Below are 25,308 nucleotides of genomic sequence, written 5' to 3'. Positions count from 1 at the left end.
GGACTAGTCTGTGAAACAATGCTGGTTTCAAAATATTATTTTTATTATTGTTAGAGTGAGTGATTTCCTGACACGTTCTCCCAAACTAAAAGTGAAATAACAAAATCAAACAAGAACAACCTCTAGAAATCAATTTATGGAGTCAGGCAGAGTGTAAATAAGCAAATACCTGATGGGAAAGCTTCACTTCACTAATATTAGCTGAGCGTAAGAACTGAACAGACTACATGATTTTCTGCCTAATTAACGTAACTTCAAAATCTTTCTTCAGTCAGAAGGTCCTAGTCCATGGTGTTCTTTGGCAAAACCTCAAGATATCCTGCTTGAACGGAGAAACAAAAACAAACATTCTTCTCAAATGACCTGGCCCCTGGTCTTGACTCAGCATGAAGATCGATGGTTTAGTTGTCCATTTTCCCCAGAGTTTTGGCTTTCCACAAGGCTAAAATATAATGTAGATTATACACCTAGTACAAGAAGAGACTACTATGCAGTATGTAATATTAATTATAGGTGGTGTTTTCAGAACATAAAAAATAAATATATCCTCAGAAATCATTCCAGATATTTCTAAAAGGTTGCAAAGAATCCATGGACTGGTAAAACAGAACTCTTTTAAAAGAAAAGTCTTACCTGTCACAAGCTGTTGTCCAGCTAGTCCTACTGGAACCATCCCCAGGTTATTCATAGCTGTGGCCCAAGCTGTTGGATCAGTGACTGACATGTTCAGTTGCGTGGTATCTATAGCTATACTTCCCAAACCATCAGCTGCTGCAGGAGAAGAAACACATTCTAAGTAGGAAAGTTAACTTCCCAGCTTTATTAACCAGAACTGTCAGTGAAAATGAGGTATCACAACCACTGTTCTGTTTCTTAATTATGTTTCACCTTTCAGACAACTGGTAATAGTGGTTGGTACTGTATAGAAAAGATGAAGATATTGGAAATATTCAGCAGACATAAAATGAAACATGAACAATTCAAGCTGATTATATGGTGAACTTTTTCACCACGAGGAGGAGTTGAGCAGTGTAACAGGCTGTACAGTCACCAACCGTGGCAGTTTTCAAGACTGAACTTGATAAAGCCCTGAGCAACTGGTCTGACCCTATATCTGGCCCTGCTTTGAGCAGGAGATTGGACTGAAGACCTCCTGAGATCCCTGCCAACCTGATTGAATCATCTTGTAGTCCTCTGATATATTTTAATTGTATATAGTCTATGGCAGACTGTAAGAAAGCTGTGAGAACCAAACACATCCAAAGCAAAAACCCACTTCCCATGACATGCAATTTTTTATAGAGGATTTAAAATATGTTATCCCCCAACTAAAAAGAGGTCAAAACCAGTTTTTGCTATGCAAAACACCAAGTTTTGTTCTGAAAACAAAAGAGAGTTATGACTAATATGGTCAAAAATGACTGAGCCCAGGTATGGATTCCTGGACTGGGGAATGAAGAGTGTCTTAGATAGCTAAGGGATGGTACCCTCCTGATGCTGAATCTCAAAACACAAGGTGTGATTGCTTATTTGTGCATCCATCCCATCACAGCCGAAACCATCTCCTAGCTATTTCCTTACAACCTGTGCAGACCTGAGATATTTACCGGCAGCCATTGCTTTTTCACCAGTTCCTTTTGCTTCTGTTAGACTTCTTCAGCAAGAAATAATTAGCTACTGTATTAGCAGCATCTTGAGATGGGATGTCACTGAACGCAGGGCCCACACACAGCTCATTAGGCTCTGAAAGAGAAAAAAAATGAAATCATCCATCTCGTACCACAGTCAGAATATAGTTGCAAAACGATGGACCACTCTGGGAAGCCACTTGAATGATACTTGTGTCCACTCACACTGGACCACCATCCCCAGCCTCCTAGCACCATTTCAGTGAAGATTTTCAATGAACACTCATCCTAGCCCACTAAACAAACATTGCCATGTAGGAACTGTCAGACAGCTTGCCTCCAACTGAAAAGCCTCACAAATTAGGCCTTATCAGTAACTACACAGCCTCCTCAGTATGAAGGCATTGGCTGAGAAAGCTCATTCTAAGGGCTGAATATGATTTTTTTTTAAACTGTTAACAATTAACTGATGTTGCAAGTTTCAGGAAATAGTCTCCCGTTACGAAATGAAAAGAAAAAAAAAAAAAAGAAAAAAAAAAGCAATGAATTTTAGAAAGGAATGCGCAGAGGTGTGAAAATGTAAGAAAACCTAACAGAGCTGAGGATGATGCCTGCTCCTTAACAAACATGCTGTCTTTGCCTGAGAAAGGTTAGGTAGCTCGAAGTGAACGTGGAGCATCTGCTTCCAGCTAAAACGCACTGCTTTCATCAGATATCTGTCAGACCATGATTTTTACATAACAGTAACTTTTTGCTGTTGTTGTTAGAGAAGTTCACTGTGTCAGTGCATTGCTTATGGTAAAGGAGGCTGAAGAGAGGATGAGGTGTGACCGAAAGCTGTGAGCTGACAGCACCCACAGCAGAGGGAGAAAACACTGAGAATCATGTGAATCACTGAATGGTTTGGGTTGGAAATGACCCTAAAGACCATCTAATTCCATCCCCCCCTCTGTAGGCAGGGACACCTCCACCAAACCAGGTTACTCCAAGCCCCATCCAGCCTGGCCTTGAACACCTCCAGGGATGGGGCATCCACAGCTTCTGTGGGCAACCTGTGCCAGTGCCTCACCACCCTCTGAGTGAAGAATTTCTTCCCTGTATCTAATCTAAACCTATCCTCTTTTAGTTTAAAGCCATTACCCCTTGTCCAGTCACTACTCTCCCTGAGGAAGAGTCCCTCCCCATCTTTCCTGCTTTCCTGTAGGCTAGGAGAGGCTGAGATGAACACAAACATATACCCATGTTAGATATGTGCATTAGCTACATGTAACTGTTGGCAAAATTAGGGCTGCATACTCTTTTTTTTTTTTTTTTTTTTTTTTTTTTTCTGGCTGTCCAGAAGAACCAAAGGGGTCTGATCTGCAGTCTTTGGTACCAGTAGGGAGATAACCCAACCTCTGACAGTGTGCTTCCAAGCTTTATGGGGGAGTCATGAATGCCAAGCAGGTGCCTGTTGGTGACTTGTTCAGCCCTAAAGACACTTTCACTGTCTTTTTAAAAAGTACTTGAAAGATCTTAATTATCAGGTTTCCAACATGCAAACCCTAAGAATTCATCTTTAGAAAAGAAACAATTAAAGTGATTATGCTGTATTTTAGCTGTATTTGAGCACCTCCCACACTTTTCTTTTTACATATGATGTGCATAAAGTACAAGCTAAAAAGTTTTATAGTTCTTTGACACTGTACAGATCACTTCATAGGGACGTGATCAAATTAATAGCTGTAAAAGCAAAGAAAGGGTTGGGATCAGACATTACTTTACTTTTTTTTTTTGTATGTTGTAATTCTCAAATAACCAGCACACTAAGTTAAAAAGTATTTTGCTCAAATCTACAGTGGGTCTATTTAAAAGTCAATATTTATCAAGTCTTAATATTCAAATTTGCGATTCCAATTCCTATTTGATCTCCACTATTCATTATACAAAACATAAAATAATTTTATGATAAAATTAGCTGCTAAATAACATCTATAAATACCAAAAAACATTGTACAAAAGTCCTCTGCAGGGAACACGATTAACTTATGTTAATCTTGGCAAGCCACCCGAGATTTATGTCATGTTTTTAAAACTGGGTGTCTCTTATTCAGCTCCTTAAATTGATACTTAGCTCTTTCTACTCAAGCTATAAACTTTTGACCACAAACATCTACTTTGAGGTTAAGGCTGACTGAATAATTGCTTGTCAATAAGATATTTCTCACTCTGTACGTCCTCTTTCCTCTTTATGAATCATTTGCAAATCAATCTGATTCACATACACATGCTGAACAAACCAGATGAGGGTGGTTCACCTGCCACCCATAGACCCATATCCCCCTCTGGCATGGATCTGGGTGCCCTATTGCCTTTCTCCTGTGACCAGGAGCCTTCTTGCCTTGGTGCAGGAAGGAACATCTCAAAACTGCAATGAAATAGTGATGAAAAGCCCCTCCACATCTTGTTGTGGGCTAGTTGCTTATTTCCATCATGTAACCCCCAACTGCTGGGAATAGAGAAGGTACTTCCCCATGGTGTCAGAAGACCTGCACAGATATCTTGGACCAGCATGGATTATGGGATAAGGGGCAAAAAATGGGATGCTGGATTGTTTCTGGATATTTAACTGCCGCATGATGTGTGTGTTGGGTGATATTACAAGGTCTGCTGCCAAACTTCATGCTCTCTTCCCCCCAGCCCAAACTGCAGCTGTATTAGCTCTGCCAGAAATGGGAATTGGTCCATAAAGACTCAGACCTTAGGCTAACAAACACACCTCAGTCTACTGAGAACTAATATGTGACCTCTTTTGCATTTGCTTTTTACCAGGTTTTCCATCTATTTCAAATTTTAGTATATTTCCATAAATTAGCCACAAGCATTTGTTAAAGTCCTTGCAGAGGACGAAAGAAAATACCACCATGAATATAGGATTATTTGTGAATCCCCTATTGGACTATGCCACCATTGCTGCCCAGTGTGCCACGAAAGTTTTGCTGAAAACACACTCTCATTAACCCACACTGGCTCTTGGCAGTTTTGCTTTCTCTCTAGCCATCAAGGCTGCTGCTTGATCAGCAGGACCTGGATGCAGTGCAGGCTGAACCAGGGGAAAAAGCACAAAGAGCACGCAAGGAGCCTAAAGTGGAACTAGTCCTATCTAACCAAGAACTGCTGCAGGCTATTTTGTCAGTGGAAGAGAGCTGAATAACAAGCATAAAGGCACCTATGAACACTGAATAATTTGCAGCAAGCTGCAGGCAGAACTAATGCTACCTCCTGAAGGACACAGACTGTAGAAACTAGCTCTCTTAAAAAGAAAAATACTAATTGTGAAGATCCCTTCTGCTGACAACTCAAAGATTACATTGATAGAGAGCAGCATAATATGGCTAAAATAATCTCACAGGAACTTTACACATAATTGAGACTCAACCTTTAGTTTTCATCAAGAAACTTCTGAAAATTCAAACGGGGAGGTTTCATTAATTCTTAAAATAAAATCAGCTTTGGGCAAATTTCAGCATTTCTTTGTATAGCTCAGATACTGCACTATTATATTCTTCATGACACTGGAAACAAAACAAGCTAGAGAAACAAATAAACCCTCACTCTAGGTCATATAAAAGACAAGTGATGTGTGTTGAGAAATATGTCTGATAGTAAAGATTCTTGCTTTCTTAAAAATAAAAGGAATCACTGTGATACTCGTTAAATGTCCAAGAGAGTGAAAGCGTATGCAGGCACCCTGTGCATAATGAGCAGGTATTAATCAACACCATCTCACTGACATCACACCTTTAGATAGCTCTTCTGATCTATAAATCATTAGTACTCCTCTGGGCATTAATGACCTGAAGATATATGTAAAAGAAATCTGCGTACATAAACACTTGTGCGTGGGAGTAGCTTTACTCTTGGGGGGGGGGGGAGTAACTTGAGAAGCAGATAAAGCCATAATCCTGATCTACGGGAGAAAACGTGTAAAGTCTTCTGGGTGCTGATGGTTCTGGAGGATTTGGGGAAGCAGGGGTATTAATAAAAACTTCATTTCTTTAGAGCTGCTGATTAACAAATTTCTAACACGAAGCACTGTAAAGCAATTCCCCGGGACATTTTTGTGGCCTCACTTTCTGCAGACACAATGCAAGTACCAATCCTTGCATGGTAGATTGTGCGAGACATTTAGACTTCCCTCAGACAGGTTGTCAGAAAGATAAAGCACCCTCAAGTCCATACCAATGAGCACTTCTCAGTCAAAGCAGTCATAGCAGATTGCACTTAGCACGCATATTTTATACCAGGCAATTAAATGCAGTTACCCAAATGAATACAGAAGTCGGTTATATATTGTGCATCAATTATCACAGGCAATGAATGCTGTGAGACAAAGAAATTAACACAACATAAAACTAATTCAATAACACAGCAGATTGCTAAGTTAAAATCCTACCCTTTAGATATCTATAACACCACAGACAGTGAATTACGACATGGAGTGAAGCTGATTAAATGCACCATGGTAATGAGGCTCTGTGGAGTGCTGGGTCAGCGGCCAGCCCCAGGATGAGTGGAGGAGGTTCTCTGCCTGGCTCTGACACTGACCTGCTCCGTGACCTCAAGTCATTTCACCTCTCTGTCTCGTTTTAGTGACCACTAAATCCTTCAAGGAAAAGACTGATGCCATCAATCTTTTGAAACCTGGGTCTAAAAGTTGCAAAGCCATTAGACAGTACTGGTGTCAATTCTCATGACAATGCAGGTGGCTGGAGCGATGTGGCATCGTGTTACACCTAGGAGAGTTTTTCAGTTCTTACTCGAACAGCATGTGTGAAGCATTTGTTATTGCTCACTGTGATTCATAGGATGGCGGTCATTAGGTTGGTCACACTCCACCTGACCTGCCAAAGCACAGGTCATTTACCAGGCTACCTCCTGCTGTGTCTTCTAAAATGCATCAAGTGTTTTGTACTGGGTCTTCCCAGTGTTTCTATTTTTAGAGATGTTGACAGGACTCTCAATAAAGAAAGAAGAAAAAGAAAGGAGAGAGAGAAGCAAAGATTTTATGAGAATCACTACCCATGTCTTCCTGACCATCTCTGGATAAAGAAGAAAGCTGTGGGTAGTAACAATGAACATGATGTGTTTTTACCATGGCCATCCTGCCTGGAGCATGTAAAATGAAAGAACACCTCCAATGTATACACTGAAGATGGCTTTTACCTACTAATGTTGCATATGCAGCGTATGAAAAAGAGGCGTTGTCATATTTTTGCACGGTTAATGGCATGTTAACAGCTAAAAAAAAAATCACCTAAATTATGAAATTCAAAAGAAATTGAAGAAATTGAAGAAATTGAACTTTTCAAAAAACAATTTGTAAAAAAAAAAATGTTTACAAATTCAATAAATAAAATACAGGAGGTACCAGAGCATTTTAGAAAACATCTTATTTTCTGGGATGGGACCCTAGGTTAGGTATCTATCATATGCTTTGGTCTTTTGCAGCTCTACCGGAGAGAGGTTAGGTGCTTTCCAGGGTCTTCAGACAGTCACCCTATTTGTCTGGCTCTGTCTGTCAGACTCCCGCTTACCAGATGCCTTTGAAAGAAAAGATTGATTTTGAAGGAATTGGCACTTTCCTTAACAAAACAGCTTTATTAGGCAAATATACAGTGAAAATAAGAAGGGTCTTACCCTTAGTGCTCTGGTTATGTGTTCACTTTCATAATTATTCTGATTTTTTGTATTTTGAATTAATTATAACACTTATGCTCATTCTAGACTGTGCCTAGAATGTGTGTAGAAAAACAACATTGTCATCTTATAAACTCATAAAACATAGGCTGTAGCATTAAGAGATTTAATTTTTCACTACGCACACAGAAAAGTATGTTTCTACATATTTACAAAGGATCCTCTCCACCAATTTTTGCTGAAAAACAGTTAACGAGTAAATCACGGCCGTACTGATAGGACTAAGACAACTTAGAGAAAACCACAATATATTTACAGTTTCCTTTTAAATTTAACAAAGCCAATTTGCACAAAATACATTTTCTGGAAGAACAGTTCATTTGAGATGCTGCATTACTAAAATCCTCTGCCCCAGCAATTTTTGAAGATAATACGGAGAACACACAAAGACCAGATTTCCCTCCAAAAGCAGAACATTGGGAGATTTCGGTGTGAAAAAAAAATAAAACAAAAGTCTTCAAGATAAACAGGTGTGCTTGCGATGCTCTTTGTAAGGTCACCCCATAATATTTCATGCTAAATCCCGATCTTCTCTGGCATTGAAGAGTAAAGACTTAACAGGTTACAAACGTGCTTTTTCTTTTGTGTGTATTTTAGCAGCTGCAGTCTGACTATGCTGAAGTCTATAAATAACAGAATCTGGAGGCACATTAAGCAAAACATTACAGAAGTCCAGCTTAGTGATAAAAAAAGCATATGCAGTACCAAAATCATCTGGAAGACAAAAAAAAAAAAAAAAAAAAAGAAAGCAACTTGCCAGTTTGCGATGCAGTGTAGTCATGATAAAAACAAGCCTGATTATTACTTGAATAAAAAACACTATTGTGTATGGTGATTGCGTCTTCATTTTTCCCTCTTTCAAGATGACTTGAAATTTTGAATCACTTGCTTCCCATTTAAGGAGCCTGTAGTCTCTTAAACCAACCCTTTCTTTAAATTTCTGCTTATTAAGAATTTATATGGGACAAATAAAGAACGATTCTAAAACCTTTTAATTACTAACAACAGTATTTTAAGACTAGTCCTTGTGTCATGCTCTTTTCTGCTGAAAGCCACCGGCTACTTTAGAAATGTGACATTCCCACATCAGTGCATTTCAGACAGAAGAGAAGGCACCCAAAGCACGTCTTGAGCAAACAGACTTCAGCAACTTCACTGGAAGGCTGAATACTGAAATGCTCCCACGAGAGGTGCTGGAATGCCTCCTTGATGCCATACGTCACCTGGGGCAGTCATTATATGCGAGCTATACATGCTATTTCTTATCTCTGCTGGCTTGAGGGAACACCTACATAAATGCATCACACATCACACCCTCTCCTACTCTGCTGCGCAACACCCCATACCTTGTGTTTACTAGAGCTACTTCAGGCAACTGAAATACAAAGGGGGTTGTTTTTCTAAAAGAGAAATACAGACAAAAGAGAAAAAAAAAAAAAAAAGAAAAGAAAAGAAAAAAAAAGACCAAAGCAAGCTGGGACACACTCCCAGAAAAAGCATTTTAGCTTCCTGGCTAACCTGAAGCAAAATCACTCCCATGCCACCACCTGAAAAAATGCAGTTTGATGGGTAAGCCCTGCCTGTGGCAGACCCCTAGGGACAGTATCATGCAGTCCATCAGAACGAGAGGGGGGAGCCTCATTACTGAATTTCCAAACGAACACACACTGCATTCTTCAAGGCCCAGAAGACCAGGAGACAGTTGAGTTTCACATTGCAACATTATGTATGGAAAATCTATTTTAAGTAACTTTTTAGAAGTTTCTAAAATGCATTCATTATCATTTTCTTTTCCTTCACAGCCTGTATAATTGAACTCCTGGAGTTAAAGCAGCCTGTCTTTTCAGGCAGTTTCATGGGAAAAAAAAACACTTGTCAATCAAACTATTTTCATATTTTTAAAATACACTTTTATCATTGGACAAAATTGGGACAATAGATGACATCTAAGTGTCCTTGCTTAAGTTCCCAGGTGACCTGCAGAACACTACTTCATGGGGTAATGAAGTGATCTAAAATCATATAGAACAAAAATTTATGCAAGACCACCATGTATTTTCTCAGTGAAAGTTCAGGTGAAACACCTGAAGAGAGATTTACATTTGTTTTGTTTTAATTCAAGGTTTCTGGTGAAAAATTCTGCTTATGGGAAAAAAATCAATATTTCTTCTATCAACCTGCATCTCTTCTCTCTCCAAAAGCTGCCATCACCTCTTAGCTCATTACACTCAGGATCTTTTTTTCCCAACTATAAGCTCTGAATTGGTACTGTACTCTCTGGTCTCATTTATCTTGTATTCCTTCCATTCCTCTTAGTGTATTGCCTCTTCTTCTCCATTTGCCTCACAATTTTGCTCTGTGCTTTTCGATTTTTTGTTTGTTTGTTTGTTTGTTTTCCATCCATTGACTACATGCTTCCCCTTACAGCAAAGGCACATCTCTTGCCTGACTCTGCCACAGGCCATTCCCTCATCCAAATATCTCTTCACTACCAAGAATCAGTACTCTGGTACACTGTGCTGTTTCATTAAGAGAAGAAAGGATTCATCTCATCCAGTGTGAGACCTATGCCTCAGGCTTAGGCCTGAGCTTTCCCACTGCCAAAACTGCCAATGGGGAGAATGAGATACTTCAGATGGCCTGTTTCAGACACCTACCTGATAAGGCAATGAAACAAGACTCAGAGATGAGCTAGGTCAAGCAAATTGTGCCTCTTGAGCCCAGCCACCACTCAGTCACCTGCTGTATGAATCCCAATACACCGCTCAATCCCAAGGGACTCAGCTCCCAGTCCTGTCCTTTGCCTGGCTGGAAACTCCAGCACAGCAAAGCTCAGAACAGAAATGACTACAGCTTTCTGTAACGCAAGAGACTGTCCCCAGATATAGACACAAACGTATATTTAGAGAGATGGCTTGTTTTCTGATTTTTTTTTCCTGCCCATCCCCAGTGAATATGCCAACATATGACTATTAGTGTTTGACAACGGGAGCTGCCCACTCACACACATTTCCTACAACTGTATTGCCCTACATCTGCCTGTTCTTTGGAGAGGAAACTCGTTCTGGCCCTTTTCTTCCCACTTCCAAATGAATCGTTTCTCCTCAGCCCTGTTTCTTTCCCAGATGCTTAACTCCTTTGCTCCTTGCAGCTCCCTTCTTAAAGATTAGTGAACCACTCAGCTACAAACCCCACTCAGCCACCATGGTTTCCCTATTTCTTCCCATCAGCTTTGACCAGGTAGTTAATGGCTCTCTTTATCCTTTGTGCCATGCTTGAGGGCAGTACCTCCTTTGATTAGAAGGTGAGGAGAGCTACATGGAGTTTCCCTCTGTCCTTTTGCTTCTCCCGGTCTGGTTGTTGTGGGTAAATGGGGGGAACTGAGGAGGTTTTACATTTTTTAGAAAATGGAGCAGAGCTTCCAGGCTCTTTGTTCTCCATCATACCCAATGGCTTTCAGCAGAGGCTGAATTACATTGTGAAGTGGAGCCAAGAATTTTCTACCTGTTTTCTAAATAGTTGCATGTGGGATCATGAAGCAGTTACTGTAGGACTGCAAACAGGAATATCACATACTCTGCATGTGTGCTCTTCTCCACGGTTCACTTGTACACCTTCTTTCTCTTTCATTGGAGTTGGACTCGATGATCCTGGTGTGTCCTTCGAACTCAGGATAGTCTATGATTCTATGATTCGCCTCCACAGAGGGAGAGGCAATCCCATATTTAATATGAGGCCTTATCAGGAGACCATCAGAGACTGTGCATCAGCTATGATCAGGCAACAAAAAATGCTTTGGGGCTTCTCCCTTGTAACTGGCTGCCCCAGGGCTGGGACAGATGGGGTTCCAGCTGCAGATCATGGTGGTTATGATGGTGCTAAAAGGCTTCCCTTTCTCCATCTCGTCCTGCTGTATGATTACTGGCTAACACCCCCTCCACCAAGGAGGGCTAAAACCAACTTGAGACCCAGTGCTCCTTGTGCTGTAATTGGGCTGGTGCTTGCTTCATCCAGGAGCTCCCTGGGCAGGGATGTCAGCGAGCCAGTGATGCTCCAAGAATCATGGGCAGGGCCACCCTCCTGCCAGGCTTATGCACTCATACAGCTGGATCTTCAGCCCTTTGAGACTTTTAAGATGCTACTGTGACATAATATTAGGAACACTGGTAACGATAGCATCCCCCTCCTCTCCTCATGCAGGCCCTTCACCCCTTTCACATAGCTAACAATGCTTTCAACCATCCTTTCCTGGAGTATTGTGCATTTGTTTGTCTTGTCTTATTTGAATTATGAGCTCTTCAGGGCAGAGAATTTGCCTTTATCTACGTTGGCAGAGTACAATGTAAATTTACTGCACTACATAAATATTTTCTAATAACAGGGGCAATAACAAGAATAATGTATTTACTTTACTGTAATAAAGTATTTTCAGGCTTCAAGATACAAACAGGAACAACCCAAAGTCAACAACAGGACCAAAAGGTTTCCAGAACCTTTAACTGTGAAGCAGAAGCCGTGAAGTCACTGTGTGAAACTTTGGTAAATTAGTTACTTATATTCATAAATAGCATTTGTTACCGCTGTAAAAATCATTGCACACTGACCCTCTGGAAAACATAAAGCAGAATGCAACCAGTGTAAACCAGCAGAGCACTGCTTAACATGTATTATGAGGGTCACAAATGGCCTACTAGTTACTTTTTAAACAAATGTAATGTTAATACTTTCACTGCAACATTATGAATAAAGCATTTGGCCTGTAGCTATGAATATAGTTACTGATAGCTTTGGACTTGTTTGCTTATATTGTCATCCAGCAAACTTCTGTACCATGTTCTCCCGGGACCAAGTCTTGACTTCACCCCTTGAACATTCAGAGGACAGAAGTACTAGCCCAGAAGACCCAGAGGTGCAGCAGTTTTCCCCAGCTCCCCCAGCACAGCTGGATAGCCACCACTTGGTATCATCACTACAGCACCAATTATAGAATCACAGAATCATTTACGTTGGGAAAGACCTCTACGATCATCACATACAACCGTCTACCACTAAACCATGTCCCTAAGCATCACATCTACATGTCTTCTGAATACCTCCAGGGATGGTGACTCAACCGCTTCCTTAGGCAGCCTGTTCCAATGCTCCACAACCCGTTCAGTAAAGAAATTTTTCCTAATATCCGATCTAAACCTCCCCTGGTGCAATTTGAGGCCATTTCTTCTTGTTCTATCACTTGCTGCTTGGGAAATGAGCTTTTCTGGCACACAGGAGGTACCAGGGTCACTGTCCACACCTTTTTGACACAATCTCTGCTCACTTGGTTTAGTTTGGTTTAAGCTAGAAGGCATCAAATTATTCAAAAAAATTGTGATGATGTAGGGGATTAAACCAATAGAAGTATGAACTGCCCTTGTTTGTCCAGGTGACACTGCAGGACTGCAAAACAGAAGCATGCAGAGACAAGACCCAGTCCTTTGAATTTACAGTCTTGATAGACAATGTTTGGTGAGACGAGTGAATTTCTGTCTGAAATATATAGTTTAATTTAGTAGTGCCTGGGTGACACTAGTGGCCTCTGATATATAAGCAGTCAGGTGAAATGACCTCTGTGTACCTTCTTGCTTGAAGCTCAGAGGAACAGCAAGTAGAGCAGTTTAAACGGGTCCCATTTATTATTCTTTTAATTGCCTGCTAATATTTCTTTCAGTGGGAAAGACTAATAGACCCTTCTATCTCTAAATGTCTTCTAAACTACCTGAAATTGCAGTTCAACCGAAACAAATAAGGGGTCTTCTGTCCATTAGAAATAGAAAACCAACTGGATGGGGATCCAGGAGATTCCTGTTCCTCAAATAGCTCTGCAATAGACCTTGGGCAAGTCATTTAAACTGCCTGTACCTTGATCCCCACCCATAAAATGCAGTGATAATATTTTTTTTTATCCTGCACTTCATTAATCTTGCCTAGTCAGGCTGTTCTCTGCTTATAGGGTATGTTCAGCATGACAGGACCATGACCTGTGCCTGCAGATAAAGCAAGCTTGCATTAGGTCAAGAAATATATATATATATAAAATATTATATAATATATTATATATATTATTATATATATATAAAATTTTACCAAAGCAGAGTAGAACAAACAAACAAACAAAAAAGACAATGATCATATTTTTTTATGGAATCACTGTCTATCTTAATGTGGAGAAAATGGCAAGTTTCCTTTAAAAGGACTTGCAATGAAATTCACACTCTGTCAGGTGTAAATTACAGCCTGTATCTCATCTTGTTCTATCTACAGCTCCTTTCTTAGTCATGCATAGCGGCAGTGTACAAAAATATTTTCTGAGTGTGATCAAGCGAGTATGGGCACATAAGATGCAAACAAAATATGAGAGTTTTTAAAAAAATTGTTTACTGGTATCTTAAAAGAAAACTGAAAGTTTGTAATCATGTCATTTCTCAATCAGGGAACTGATTTAGAGTAAAGATGCTTGGGAACACAATTCAAATAAATTATACAAATATTTTCTTTAGGAAGTTACAGGGAACAGAGGTAGCTAAAAAGAGATGAAGAAAAAATATATATCCTAAGAACATGATTATATTCTGTAATCACAGATATAGTAGATCACTTAAATTAAGTCCTTATCATAATAGAGCTGCTCAGTGGAGTAGCATGAGAGATATGCTTTTCATATTTTTTTCCCCACTGTTTTTACACGAAACCTTCTGATTGCATACACTTGATGACACCTAATAGATAATTGCGGGCAAATACCTATACACCATACTAAACTCTGCAGAAACCCAGTTTCATTTGTGCTCCTCTTTGAAATGGTGATTTCCTCCCCAGGTCCCATAAGCTAACGACATTGTGAAACGCATCAATGACACACAGTGAAGCATCATCACCAGGTTTGCAAAGAGTCACCAGATGGAGCTGTAGCACATTGATGTGTTAATGTATATTTCAGGGTACAAGCAAGATTTCAGTCTTCGTAGAAATGCAAAGCTGTTAACAAGTAGAAATACAATGTTGTTACTCTTCTTTAGGACAGCTGTGGCTAGTGGCAAGGGGCCAGCAAATTCAGTTTAATTATGCACCCAGGAACACCTGAGCTAGGAAATTCTCTTTAAGTTGGAAATTTCCCTTTTTTTTTTTTTTTTCAGGAATAGTTTAAAAAGTCTTCATTGTTAAGCTATCTAGACCCATACTATATGTATCAGCTTTACTTCTGATTAATCCTCCAAATACTTACTAGTTTGTGAAGACTACAGCCCAGAGGAGAAGCAATAATTTTCTAGATGTTTATTGAAGCACTTCCTTGGGCCACTCAAATTAAAAATGTACTTGATAAGTGCATGAATAAAACAGATTCACATGGCTTCTCAGTGAGTGAAGAGATGCCATATCTGCTACAAGTGGCTATGAATTCTCTGAAGAGCCTGCAGACAAAGTGCCAGATTTTCCTCTCATCTTGGGCTCTCACCTTACACTTTCCAGGATAAGGTGATGAAGCTTTTACCCTTGCCTTCCTAGTAATCAACATCTGGGCCAGTAAATTAGGCTTAATTGGGGACTACGTATTTTTCTAAGGGGGCTTTAATGGTGAAAAGATTCGTGCTCCATCTCATGTCAGTTATACTAAGAATCACGTATGCAGATCCATCACTGAGAATGGCCTGGCCTCTGCTATCATTAATTGAAGCATATTAAGAGACTTGGCAGAAAAAAAAAATTATCCAAATTTGAAATGTCAAGAGACAGATCCATCTAGTTTCACATCCTGTTGTTATAATATACCTTAATTACAGTTAATTAGGAGATATTGTTCCTGGTGGAAGAGCATCTGAGGCAGCTTTTGTGGGTGATTAAACACTGAACAGAATCGGATGCATTTGTTGAATGCAGGATCTGTTTATTATGACTGTACAACTCTATCTAGAGTATCATTCCTGTTGCATAGCAAAACAAAAGAAAGTCACAGGCCAAAAATATTTCCCTTGCCTCATGATGCTTTAAAATTCCCCACTGGCTTCTTAAATTTTCTGCTGCTGGCCTCTTAGGACTCTAGTGCGTGATCCAACTCCCCCTGAAGTTAATCAGAGACTTCTCAGTTGCCTTCAGCTGAGCCACATAGGATCCTAAATGAACAGCAGGTAGAGGAGAGGGCTGTGGGAAAATTGCTATAGGAATGGACCTCTGAGGAAAAACAATGTGGTTAGATGCAATGTTAATGAGGGTTTTGATGCCATTTGTGAATGGCAATCTTTGATTTGTTGGAGGAATGTGATTAGCCAGAATCCTCTCCTTGTATAAAACACAAAAGGTGGAAACCCACTCTGAAGCCACAAGTTCAACTTCTGCTAGTGTCAATAAGGTTTATGCACACGCATCGATCTCTGACTGTATGTGACCCTGAAATATGTTTTGCTGGGCTGCCTATGATCATTGCTCATGCTTGGAACTGTCAGGATTGTATTTATAACTGAAAAGTAAGCAGTGCATATCTTCTTCCTGAAAAGTATCCAAATTAACATTTATGAAGCAATTTATTTATTTATTTATTTATTGTCAAAGAAAAAAGAAAAAGAAAAAAGAGTTACTTTATTGGCTAGATTACATTTAGGAGAAAAAGTCTTTTCTGCCATAAACTACATGCATGCTGGATTCCTAAACACTCCTTTACTCTGAACTGCAACAATTTGATAAATCATTTGCTATTTACTCTTTAGTGCAACTAAATGCTTTGGGCAAAGAATATTATTTAAAAAAAAAAAAAAAAAAAAAAGCAAAACCACTCTTTTAATGCATTTTTCCATTCCCAGTGATGGATTTTATCTTTGATACACGATCCAGCTATTTAACTACCTCTCACCACTTCTCCCATGAATTGTTTATACAGCAACTTGGCAGCATAATTTGCATATCACAGGAAAGATCCCATTACATGTTCCCAGAGGTGCGGTTTCACCAGCTTTATCACTTTCTGCCACCTATGCATATCCCCGAAGCAGAGTGTCTGGTTAATCCAGAAAGGCATTTCTTGGCTGCCAATAGTAATTAAACATTAATGGTGCAGTTACAAAATTTTCAGTCACTCAAAACTTCTCCCCTCCATTGTCTTCCATAAATATAATACCTAAAGAAGATATTTATCTTTCCATGCAAATTTTCCTGCCGCAGGAAGATGACAGAGTGTTACCTTTGCTGTAATCTATGCAGCTGTTGTAGGCTTGACTTAAAATAGACAAGGAACAAATACACACAGAAAGAAAAGTTTAAAAGAAGGAAAACCCGTAAGCAGTGTAACTCAATGCACCAGAGAAAAGTCAGAGAAGACTTGGGGCTGGACACTGCATTTTGCTCTGCAGACTGCTCTTTAGTGACTGAAGGGGACAACAGCTGATATATTCTTGGTCATGAAAAGACCGTGTTTGGATATGCTCCAGATTATCCTTCATCCATGGGATCAAACATGAAAAAAATGATAGTGACATAACTTCCATCAAGAGGAACTCTACTCCAAGAGCATTCCTAGCAATATCAAAGCATTAAAGAAATTAGAGGGAAACAGTATCCCCAGATGCAACACAGTAAAACACCAACATATTGCCCTGCAAAAGGCATTGTTATTTTCTTGGAAAGACTCACAATGTCTTCCCTATAAACAAACTATCAGTCCTATGGCTTCAGATAGAGACATCCAACATACATCTGGGGGAACAAACACTGCAGGTACCAAATCTTGCTACCTCTGATCATCCCTTTGCAAATCCATCTTACAGTGAGAGACTACACACATGAAATTTCAGAAATGAAAACTCAGTTTGGGTGAAATTTGGAGTCTGAGGTGTAGTGTAGACTTACTACCAAAACCCACTTCCTTAGAAAGTACCCCATGAAATAGTAGTAACACCCATCAGTTGCAGACAGTGCAATAAGAACTACCCCAGTGCCTTTCTGTCTAGCAGTATAACAAAACCACAATGCTCCTAATGTTGCAGAAGGCTGGAAGATGGGAAATGGCTTGATTCACTGACAAAACTAAAGGGGTACTGAGTCAGCAGCCTTCAAGTCACGAAGCCAACCTCAGTGAACAGTGATTGAAACTTGTTATCCTCCCACAGCCTGAGACTGCGTTATTTAGCGCAATAGCTGGCAGTCACAGCAACGGAGCAAAAGGCAGATTAAGCACAGCTGTCCCATAAGGTCCAGGGATAGCCTGGTTGGCAGTAAGGAAAATCGGAGCTGCTCCTGCCTGTTGAGAACAGAGTGTTTAGTTTTCAAGCCTGTCAGCATGATCCCTTTTGAACGCATTGTGTTTACTGACATGCCACCCTGACGTTCTGGTTTAGTAGTACAAAAAAAAAAAAAAAAAAAAAAAAAAAAAACACCAACCAACCAACCAAAAACAAAAACAAAAAGCAAAAAGTAAGGTTATAAAATCAAACATGATGTTTTCTGCATGTTAAAAGGAGAATTGCTCCCACGGAGACCTGGAAGCTCAAAACACTGCAGCGCTGCGCCAGTACACGAAAACCAAAAAATGGAACTGACCTGGGCTTCATGGTTCAAGCGTGCAGTGGCAGGAATCCCGGTACTATTTCCAAATTCAACACTCGAATAAACACAGTTGTAGTTTCCCGAAGTGGATGCTTTTAATGCAATATGAAAAGGGTGAGAGAAAGGGCATACTCCCGAAGCCTATATTTCTTAGGTAGAAATAATTCTGCCTGGAGAAAGCCAGCTCGTGACTGTTCGCTATTAAGACTGTACGGTAGAGAGGGAACGTCTTTGAGTTCACATACTTAACACTCAGTGGTGTGTCTGCAGAGTGGCAGGAAATAAACAGCAATGAGGAGGGGTTAACCAGAGACCTGCTGGCTAAAATCTATATGCCTGGAAGCAGGAGGAGGAGGGCTGCAAGGTCAGGCATAGTTTAATTGTTTCTAATGCGGGGATCAGCTATGGTGCTACCAGGCAAAAAGATGGCTATCACAACCTGTAGCCACTTTGTATCTCCCCCATAAACCCAAACCAGCAGTTGTGCATTTTGTGTCAGCCTTTCTGAACTGATCTAGAACACCATACACCCTGAATACAATGCCAGCACCTATACAGTAAGCAGAAGGACAGGGCAGAGAGAAAAAATAAGCCCCCTATGCACGGTTTTCCACCAGAATAGCTAAAACCCCTCAATCTCACCACAAGATGCTCCATTTTCCAAATGATTTCCTGAGTCTCCTGGAGAAATACAACTGCTCTGCCATAATTACATTAAGAGAACATAAATGCAGGAGGTCAGGTACACTCAAGTACAAATATCTCAGGCTAAGCCTGACCTGAGATGGTAGAAAAATTCCTTTACCAATGGTCTGCCTACCAAAATTTCCCCTTTCTTCATAGTCACCCAGACACACAGGAAGAGAAGTGCCGCTTGTAGCCAGCAGCAGAAGGTGGAGCAGAGGGGACATGGAGAAGAGCACAAGCCAACAAGCCACCAAGTCCTGATGTGGGGAGAGCCTGAGGGGAGGAGGGAGGGCAGTTTACCATTATGCCTGGAGATGTGCAGAGGAAGAAGGAGCAAAGTTATTCTTTAAAAGAGCTTGTTCAGCTGCAAGATGTAAAAGAAGGCAGCAGACAGTTTCTAGAAGATGTGTCCTAAGTTCTGACACCGGCAGAAATCAGATGTGGTTGGAGACAATTTGCTAGCAATTTTCTCAGTTTCCTCAGAGAAGAGAGCTAGGGTATTGTCCCCCAAAAACTCCACCCTGTAACAGAATTACTGGAGAACTGTACTGGGGAAACACACATCATAATGGGGAATCATAATGTAAAGCATAACATCACGTTACAGTTGCATACATTTGCATGCAGAGTATTTATAGATGCTAACCCAGGCAATTCCATATCTCTAGATATTTATTCTATTCTTGTAAAATAAAATGGCATTTTTCATCCCATTTTGACTGGAAGAGAGAATACATTTGGGTTATAAATTGTTTAGAATTACTTGTTAATGCTATTGGCTTTTCTGTATCTGCTTGTAGGAGGGACAGGAGGGAGACGGATAATGCTTTACACATAAAATCATAGAGGAGAAAACCAGAAAGAAAGCTTTGTTTTCAACATGTTTAAACTGTTCAAATGACAGGAATTGGTTGCCTTGGAAGCAGATCTGCAGCTGAATGAAACCTTTCACCTGTCCAACATATGAAATATTTATTATCCGAGGGTGACTAGAGATTCAATAAAGCCAGACGTACAATGCAGAAAGCAGACCCTGGCTCATCACCTCCATGAATTTCTCCAGTCCTGCAGCAGCCAGATTAGATTTATCCACAGAGAGAGGGAAGTGGCCTCAATCACAGTGAGTGAGTGTAAGGAGAAATAAAACAAGAGGAAGTAACATCTTAACTTTATATTCAATACAATCAGGTTCATGAAGCAAAATGCTGATGCTCCTCCTGTACTGTGTTTACTAAGTCTGCAAACTGTTATAGCTTCCAATTAGAGAAGAGAGCTCACTCTCTCTTTGGATAATTACTTTTCCAATTAATTATTCTTGGCCACTTGTTTCCCCATAAAAACTGCCCAATGTTTTTGTCTTGCAGGAGTCTTTTTTTTTTTCCTCTTCTCTTTTGTGTGGGTTGGAATTAATTTATTATAGGGCTGAAACTTGGCAGAGATCCAGACACAACAATCTGAAAAATGTTCATACTAAAATTCAATGATGGGTTTCCTGGTTTATTTTATCTCAGAGCCTCCCTGAGAATTCGGTCCTACGAAACGGAGCACAGTTGATGCACAAATGGGCATGTAATCCAGTTTACTTTATTTTTTGGGGGAAAAAAAATAAATAAAAGGCTTCTGACATTTCAGTTGCTACAGACACAGCCCTGACTATGAACAAAAGCCAGAACCATCATTTAAGAAAGCAATGTTTTTGCATAGCTGCTTTCAGCAGAGAATCACACTTTACAAGAACCTTGACATTTTTGCCCTTTATTACATTCTTTTTTTTTTTTTTCTCCCCTCAAAAAACCTGGATTTCCAAGGTATTTGGCATCCTTACAATGGCTAGATAGGTTTTATGCCTGCATTCAAGAGGTGTTTAGATTGTCTAATTAAGCTAAGAAGATAAAATAAAGATTGAAGTCCAAGGTCATCATCTCCTAAACTGTACCACAATAAAGTACAATATTTGTGCTAACTCGGTATATGTGTGTGTACATGGGTAAAGTGACTGAAAAGTTGTAGAGAGTTAGCACACAACACCAAAATATGATAGCTCTTTTCGGTTCATGCAGCTTCCTTATCACAGTCCACTTGGCAATTTCACGAAGATTTTAGCAGTAAATATTGGAGCAGATAGCATCACTTCCAGTCAGGGTTGCAGGCTCCTGGGTGCTGCACGGAAATGATCCTGCACTCACAATTAAGATGGAGGCGAAGTATGAACGAGATGGGGAGGTGGAGAGGGGAGAAAAAAAGACAAGAAAAAGCAATACAGTCCCTGAACGATGCCACTGTGCAAACCATCCCATCACAGCTAGAAACTGATGCAAGCACTGCTGGAAAATGGGGATGCCTGCCTTCACAGTGGCAAGTAACATCTATTTCTGGACTCTTTTCTCAGCACAATAGATTTTAAAAAAATACCTGGTCCTATGCTGCTCTGGCACTAATCCTGTGCCTCAACAGAGTGTGCTTCTGCTCCCGGGCAGCAGCACTGCCCGATCCCTCGCTGTCATACTTATCTGTGCACTCAGGAGAGCTGGCTTTTCTAGACTCTGCCTGCATTTCCATTGCTTCTGCGCAAATTGCTTCCTCCACGTCTGTTACAGTAACTTCACCCTCTCGCAGAGTGCTGTGCTCACAAATTCTCGGCAAGTTTGCCAGAGAGAGGTTGCTAGGCTCCAAGTGCACCAAAAAGTGCAGAACGTGCCTTCTTCCCTGCCTTCCCATATGCCTGGAAGACCCCCCCCTCCTTTCCCACCGTGGTACATCAAGTACCTTCCCTTTCTTTCCGAAAGCTGAGAATCCATCTGTTCGGCAAAGCGCTCCATCTGTAACGACGACGAGTCCAGTGATGTGCTGCCAATATTTCAACAAAGGGCTCCTCTAAACCCGGCCCCCTGAGTCTGCAGCACAGCCCACGTCCCCGGGGTGGGGATGCTCGCAGACGGGAGGCGTGCGGGGCTGGCGGGCTCTATTCATTTGGTTTTCCCATTTCAACAAAATGCTTTCCCATATCCAAGGAAAGAGGCAGCAGCACTTGGCAAACGTGCTTCTGTTACGTGCCTCCTACCAGAAATAGTCATGCTTGGGTTCTGGAAAGAAAAAATATCCACTTTGTTGGGGGAGTTGTGGAGTGTCCACCTGGAAAAAAATGCAAGAGATGAAGATGGCAAGGATGGATTATGATCCCTTTCAGGGATCACTGGGGACTGTATCTATGTCAAGCAAATTAGGGAAAGGGCCCCGGTTACAAAGAAGGAAATGATGTTAGGTTTTCCAGCCAGTACAATGACAGCGAAGGGCCAAGCGCTGCAAACAGGACTGGTAATCTGGGGACAAATTTCCAGAAGAGAAATGTACAAGTGTGTTTGCCATTCACACTTTTGTATCAGGTCTGAACGCATATCATACACTGTTTGAGTGCATATGTGTGTCTATGTATATACACACGTGCACACATATATGGGTATTAGACATGAGTTGCTTTTACAGACTTTGGCTGCTGCTTCTGCTTCACACTCTATTCAGTCTCAGGCATTTTAAACACGCAGGCTTGATAGTTTTCCATATGTGATTTAAACAGAAGTCGATGCACACAGGCCTGGGTGCTTTGGATGTGCTTTGGATCGCCTACTTCTTCTGTCACTGTTTATCAGCTGCACAGCGTTAGCTTTACAGCAAGTTGCAATCCCATCAGAAAGGCTGGCTCTTAAATTACGTTAAGCTCCCAACGTTTTCAAAGGTGATACTCTAACACATTATTTATGATCACACTCAGCAATTTTTAAAATCTTGATAAAAACAGGAGAACTCTTGGCATTCGAACACATAACCTATACTATTTCAACTCTTTCATCTTTATTATGTGCTTTTTAAATTGTACGTAGGAAAAGAAAAGCTTGGACTCAACAATTCAGCATATCCTTCATGAAAGCAGCTTGCATTAAGCAGTAGGTACTTCAAAGAACAAAAAGCACATTTAAAACAAATTAATTTTGTTCTTTTTGAACAATAAAAAACACACAATTCACGTCAGTGGTTGCTATCACATAGTTTAGCTTGATAGCACTAATTTATAATACATGTGCAAATTGCCATACTGGATAATCTCTAGTTACATGTCAGGAAGCAATTTAAAAAAATATTTTCTGTTTTTGTCTACTTTAGCTGCCACGTAGACAGCAAAGTGTCAAGCCTCTCACCTAGAAATGCAGGCAGTGCTAATATGTCTGTCCTATAACGAGTTCTTCCGTAGAGAAATACCGATCCTTATCTAGCAAAGCAGAGCAGCACATTTTGGAGCTCACCCATGTATAGCACAACACTTTGGAGCATGTTTATGTTTAAAGCATTTGTTGAATAGGCAGAGATTAAGCATGTGTCTGGTCAGTCTGTTGAGCTGGATCCTGTCTTAGGCTCCCACAAGGCAATCCAAAATGCTCTGTATCATCACGGAGCTGTCCTGCACAGTCACCAAGCTGGCTCAAGTGCCCTGGCTGCTCTACAAGGGAGGTCTAAGAAAGGTGCTGTGTGAAAGATAACAAATGGCAACTAGCGACACATCCAAACATCACTAGGAACTTTCCCTCCAAGCCAGGCAAGACAAAAGCCTTTGATACAGACAGGGCTGATGTGGCCCAGGAAGGCTGGAACACTGCTGACCCAAGACACAGGCACACACAGCTTCGAAAATCCTATCAGCTAAACTGATAAGGCAGGACACCCTGGATGGAACATAAGCATTACTATTTCCTTTTTGCAGACAATAAAATGAGGCACAGACAGGGGAAGTTACCTGCTGAAGCCCTGCTAAAGCAAAGCTGTGACAGAAATTAGAAATAAATTCAGATCTCTGAATTCTAGTCTGAAACCTTAACCACCTGACCTCCTGGTTTAGAAATAAGCATACAAGGCAAGATTAAAGTAATTTATATGTCCATCATGTTATCCAGGAAAGGAATTTAAAACATTTTGCAAAGAATTGTCCAAGTTTCTTGTCACAATGGAAGTGAGATGAAACAGCGAAGGTGCCGCAGGGTGGTTGTCAACCAAAGGAGTATTTTCCTCTTCCAAATAGGTGTTAGTTAATTTCCTTCTCATTTCTTTCTATTTTCTTCAAAATCTTTTAAAACCCCAGTAATGGATCCAACCTGGTTTCACTTAATTTTCTTGACCTTTAAGACTTGTAAGTCTTCTCCCTACCTTTTACTCCATGCAAAGTGATTTCATGGCACAGAAAACCATCTGGTTTTCTAAATCCTTTGTAATCTGAGCAGTGCTCATCTCTTGAAAGCAGGCAAGCAAGACTGCAACCTGGTATACAAAAAGTTAGCCCACCTTTCTTTTTGAAAAGAAAAGCTTCTACCCTCACCAGTACATGAGTGAGCAGGAACACAAAGGCAGAGGGTTTCCCCTTTCAAGGCAGAGGGTTTGTCTTGCGCTGTAACTGTTGCAATAAGTTTGTGGGTGGAATGGTTTACATCATGCCATGCCTTTGAAACATTCTGCATTTTTCGCTCTTGTGAGGAGACATCCATCATCTATGCAAAGCTGGAAGTTGTACGACTAGATAACAGCTGAGTTGTGGTTCCTCTAGCACTCAAGCCTCAAATCTCCTCTTCTAGTTGCATCTCTGGTTGTGTCACTTTTCAGCCTTAGTGTGCCACATCCCCACCAATCTCCTTGTAGTTCTTCTCTCCGTGGATGCTGCAACCCTCTACAGGAATGAAACTTGGTGACCTAGGCATGAGTTTCTTCTGGGGTCCTACTGAGATATCTCCCTTTGAAACACCAAGGAGGGAAACAAGCTCCAAACGAGTGAGTAGAAGTATCTTGTACTAAAGCCCTGTGGGGATCGTACTGCTATGATCCTTTAAGCTGACCACAAGCCTGCAAACTGAGAACCTAATTGCTGCTGATAGGCGCAAGTTGGTAACATTTGAAATATTCTCCGTGTGAGTTCTGCCAATGAGAGAGTGTCAAACTTTTTCTCTCCTCCTTTCCTCTCTCTGTGAAAAGACCTGTTTCCCAAAGGATGGATCTGTTTCCAAAAGCACACATTAGCGCTGAAGCTGGACGCCAACACTGAATGCAATTAAAAGTGCTGGCTGCAGCACAATTTCATCTTTGGCACACACCTGAAGGACCCATCCATCTCTTTCTCTCTCTTTTTTTTTTTTTTTTTTTTTTTTTATTATTTAAAAACCGTCCTTGAATATCCTGTCACTCCAATGCAGTAGTTTTCAGTCAAGCCTATACAAACTGTCTCCTCATAAGTACATGTGTGTGTTTGCTCTTGCAGATAAATAACAGAGCAATCAACCTACTGGCCAGCAAACACTGTATGTTTACACTTAACATTCAACTTACTGGACACCTTATTTTAAATAATCTTTCTTTAAATATTTTCTTCAGATTCCCTCAAACTTTCTTACTACTTCAACTCTGTTCATAGCTGCTTCTTCACAAGGCAATTTTGTTGCTCAGTTAACTTTCACATTAATCAGGTGAATGTCTCTCCCCAGTATGTCTAACAATTGCTCATCAGGTCTCCAACACTGCTGAAAAATAATTAAAAACCTGTTTTCAATAAACAAACTATAAAGGCATTAAGGACAAAATACTGGGTAAGAAATGTATTGGAAACCCAGGGATAGAAAATTCTGATCTGGCATAGGCTGGGCAGAATCAGTTG

The 25,308-nt window shown here is 40.5% G+C and overlaps 1 protein-coding gene across 13 annotated transcripts in view; it reads right to left on the bottom strand.

Annotated features, from left to right (window-relative positions):
* ENOX1 (ecto-NOX disulfide-thiol exchanger 1) overlaps positions 1-25,308 on the bottom strand; it is a 360,411-nt gene that overhangs the window by 134,977 nt on the left and 200,126 nt on the right. For 10 of the 13 annotated variants that reach the window (XM_068675336.1, XM_068675281.1, XM_068675261.1 and 7 more), the window contains 2 exons: positions 1,608-1,743; positions 634-771 (listed from right to left, as the gene is read on the bottom strand). In XM_068675336.1, the coding sequence (XP_068531437.1) occupies positions 634-771; positions 1,608-1,617 (148 nt within the window). In that variant the 5' untranslated portion in view covers positions 1,618-1,743. Of the gene's footprint in view, positions 1-633; positions 772-1,607; positions 1,744-17,930; positions 17,950-21,389; positions 21,481-25,308 lie in introns of those variants that run through there. The other 3 variants (XM_068675305.1, XM_068675323.1, XM_068675334.1) reach the window with 3 other exon arrangements.

Source organism: Anas acuta, chromosome 1, assembly GCF_963932015.1.
Source record: "Anas acuta chromosome 1, bAnaAcu1.1, whole genome shotgun sequence".
NCBI lineage: Eukaryota > Metazoa > Chordata > Aves > Anseriformes > Anatidae > Anas > Anas acuta.
The sequence above is the reverse complement of the archived record's forward strand: the minus strand, read 5'-3'. Positions and strand labels throughout refer to the sequence as shown.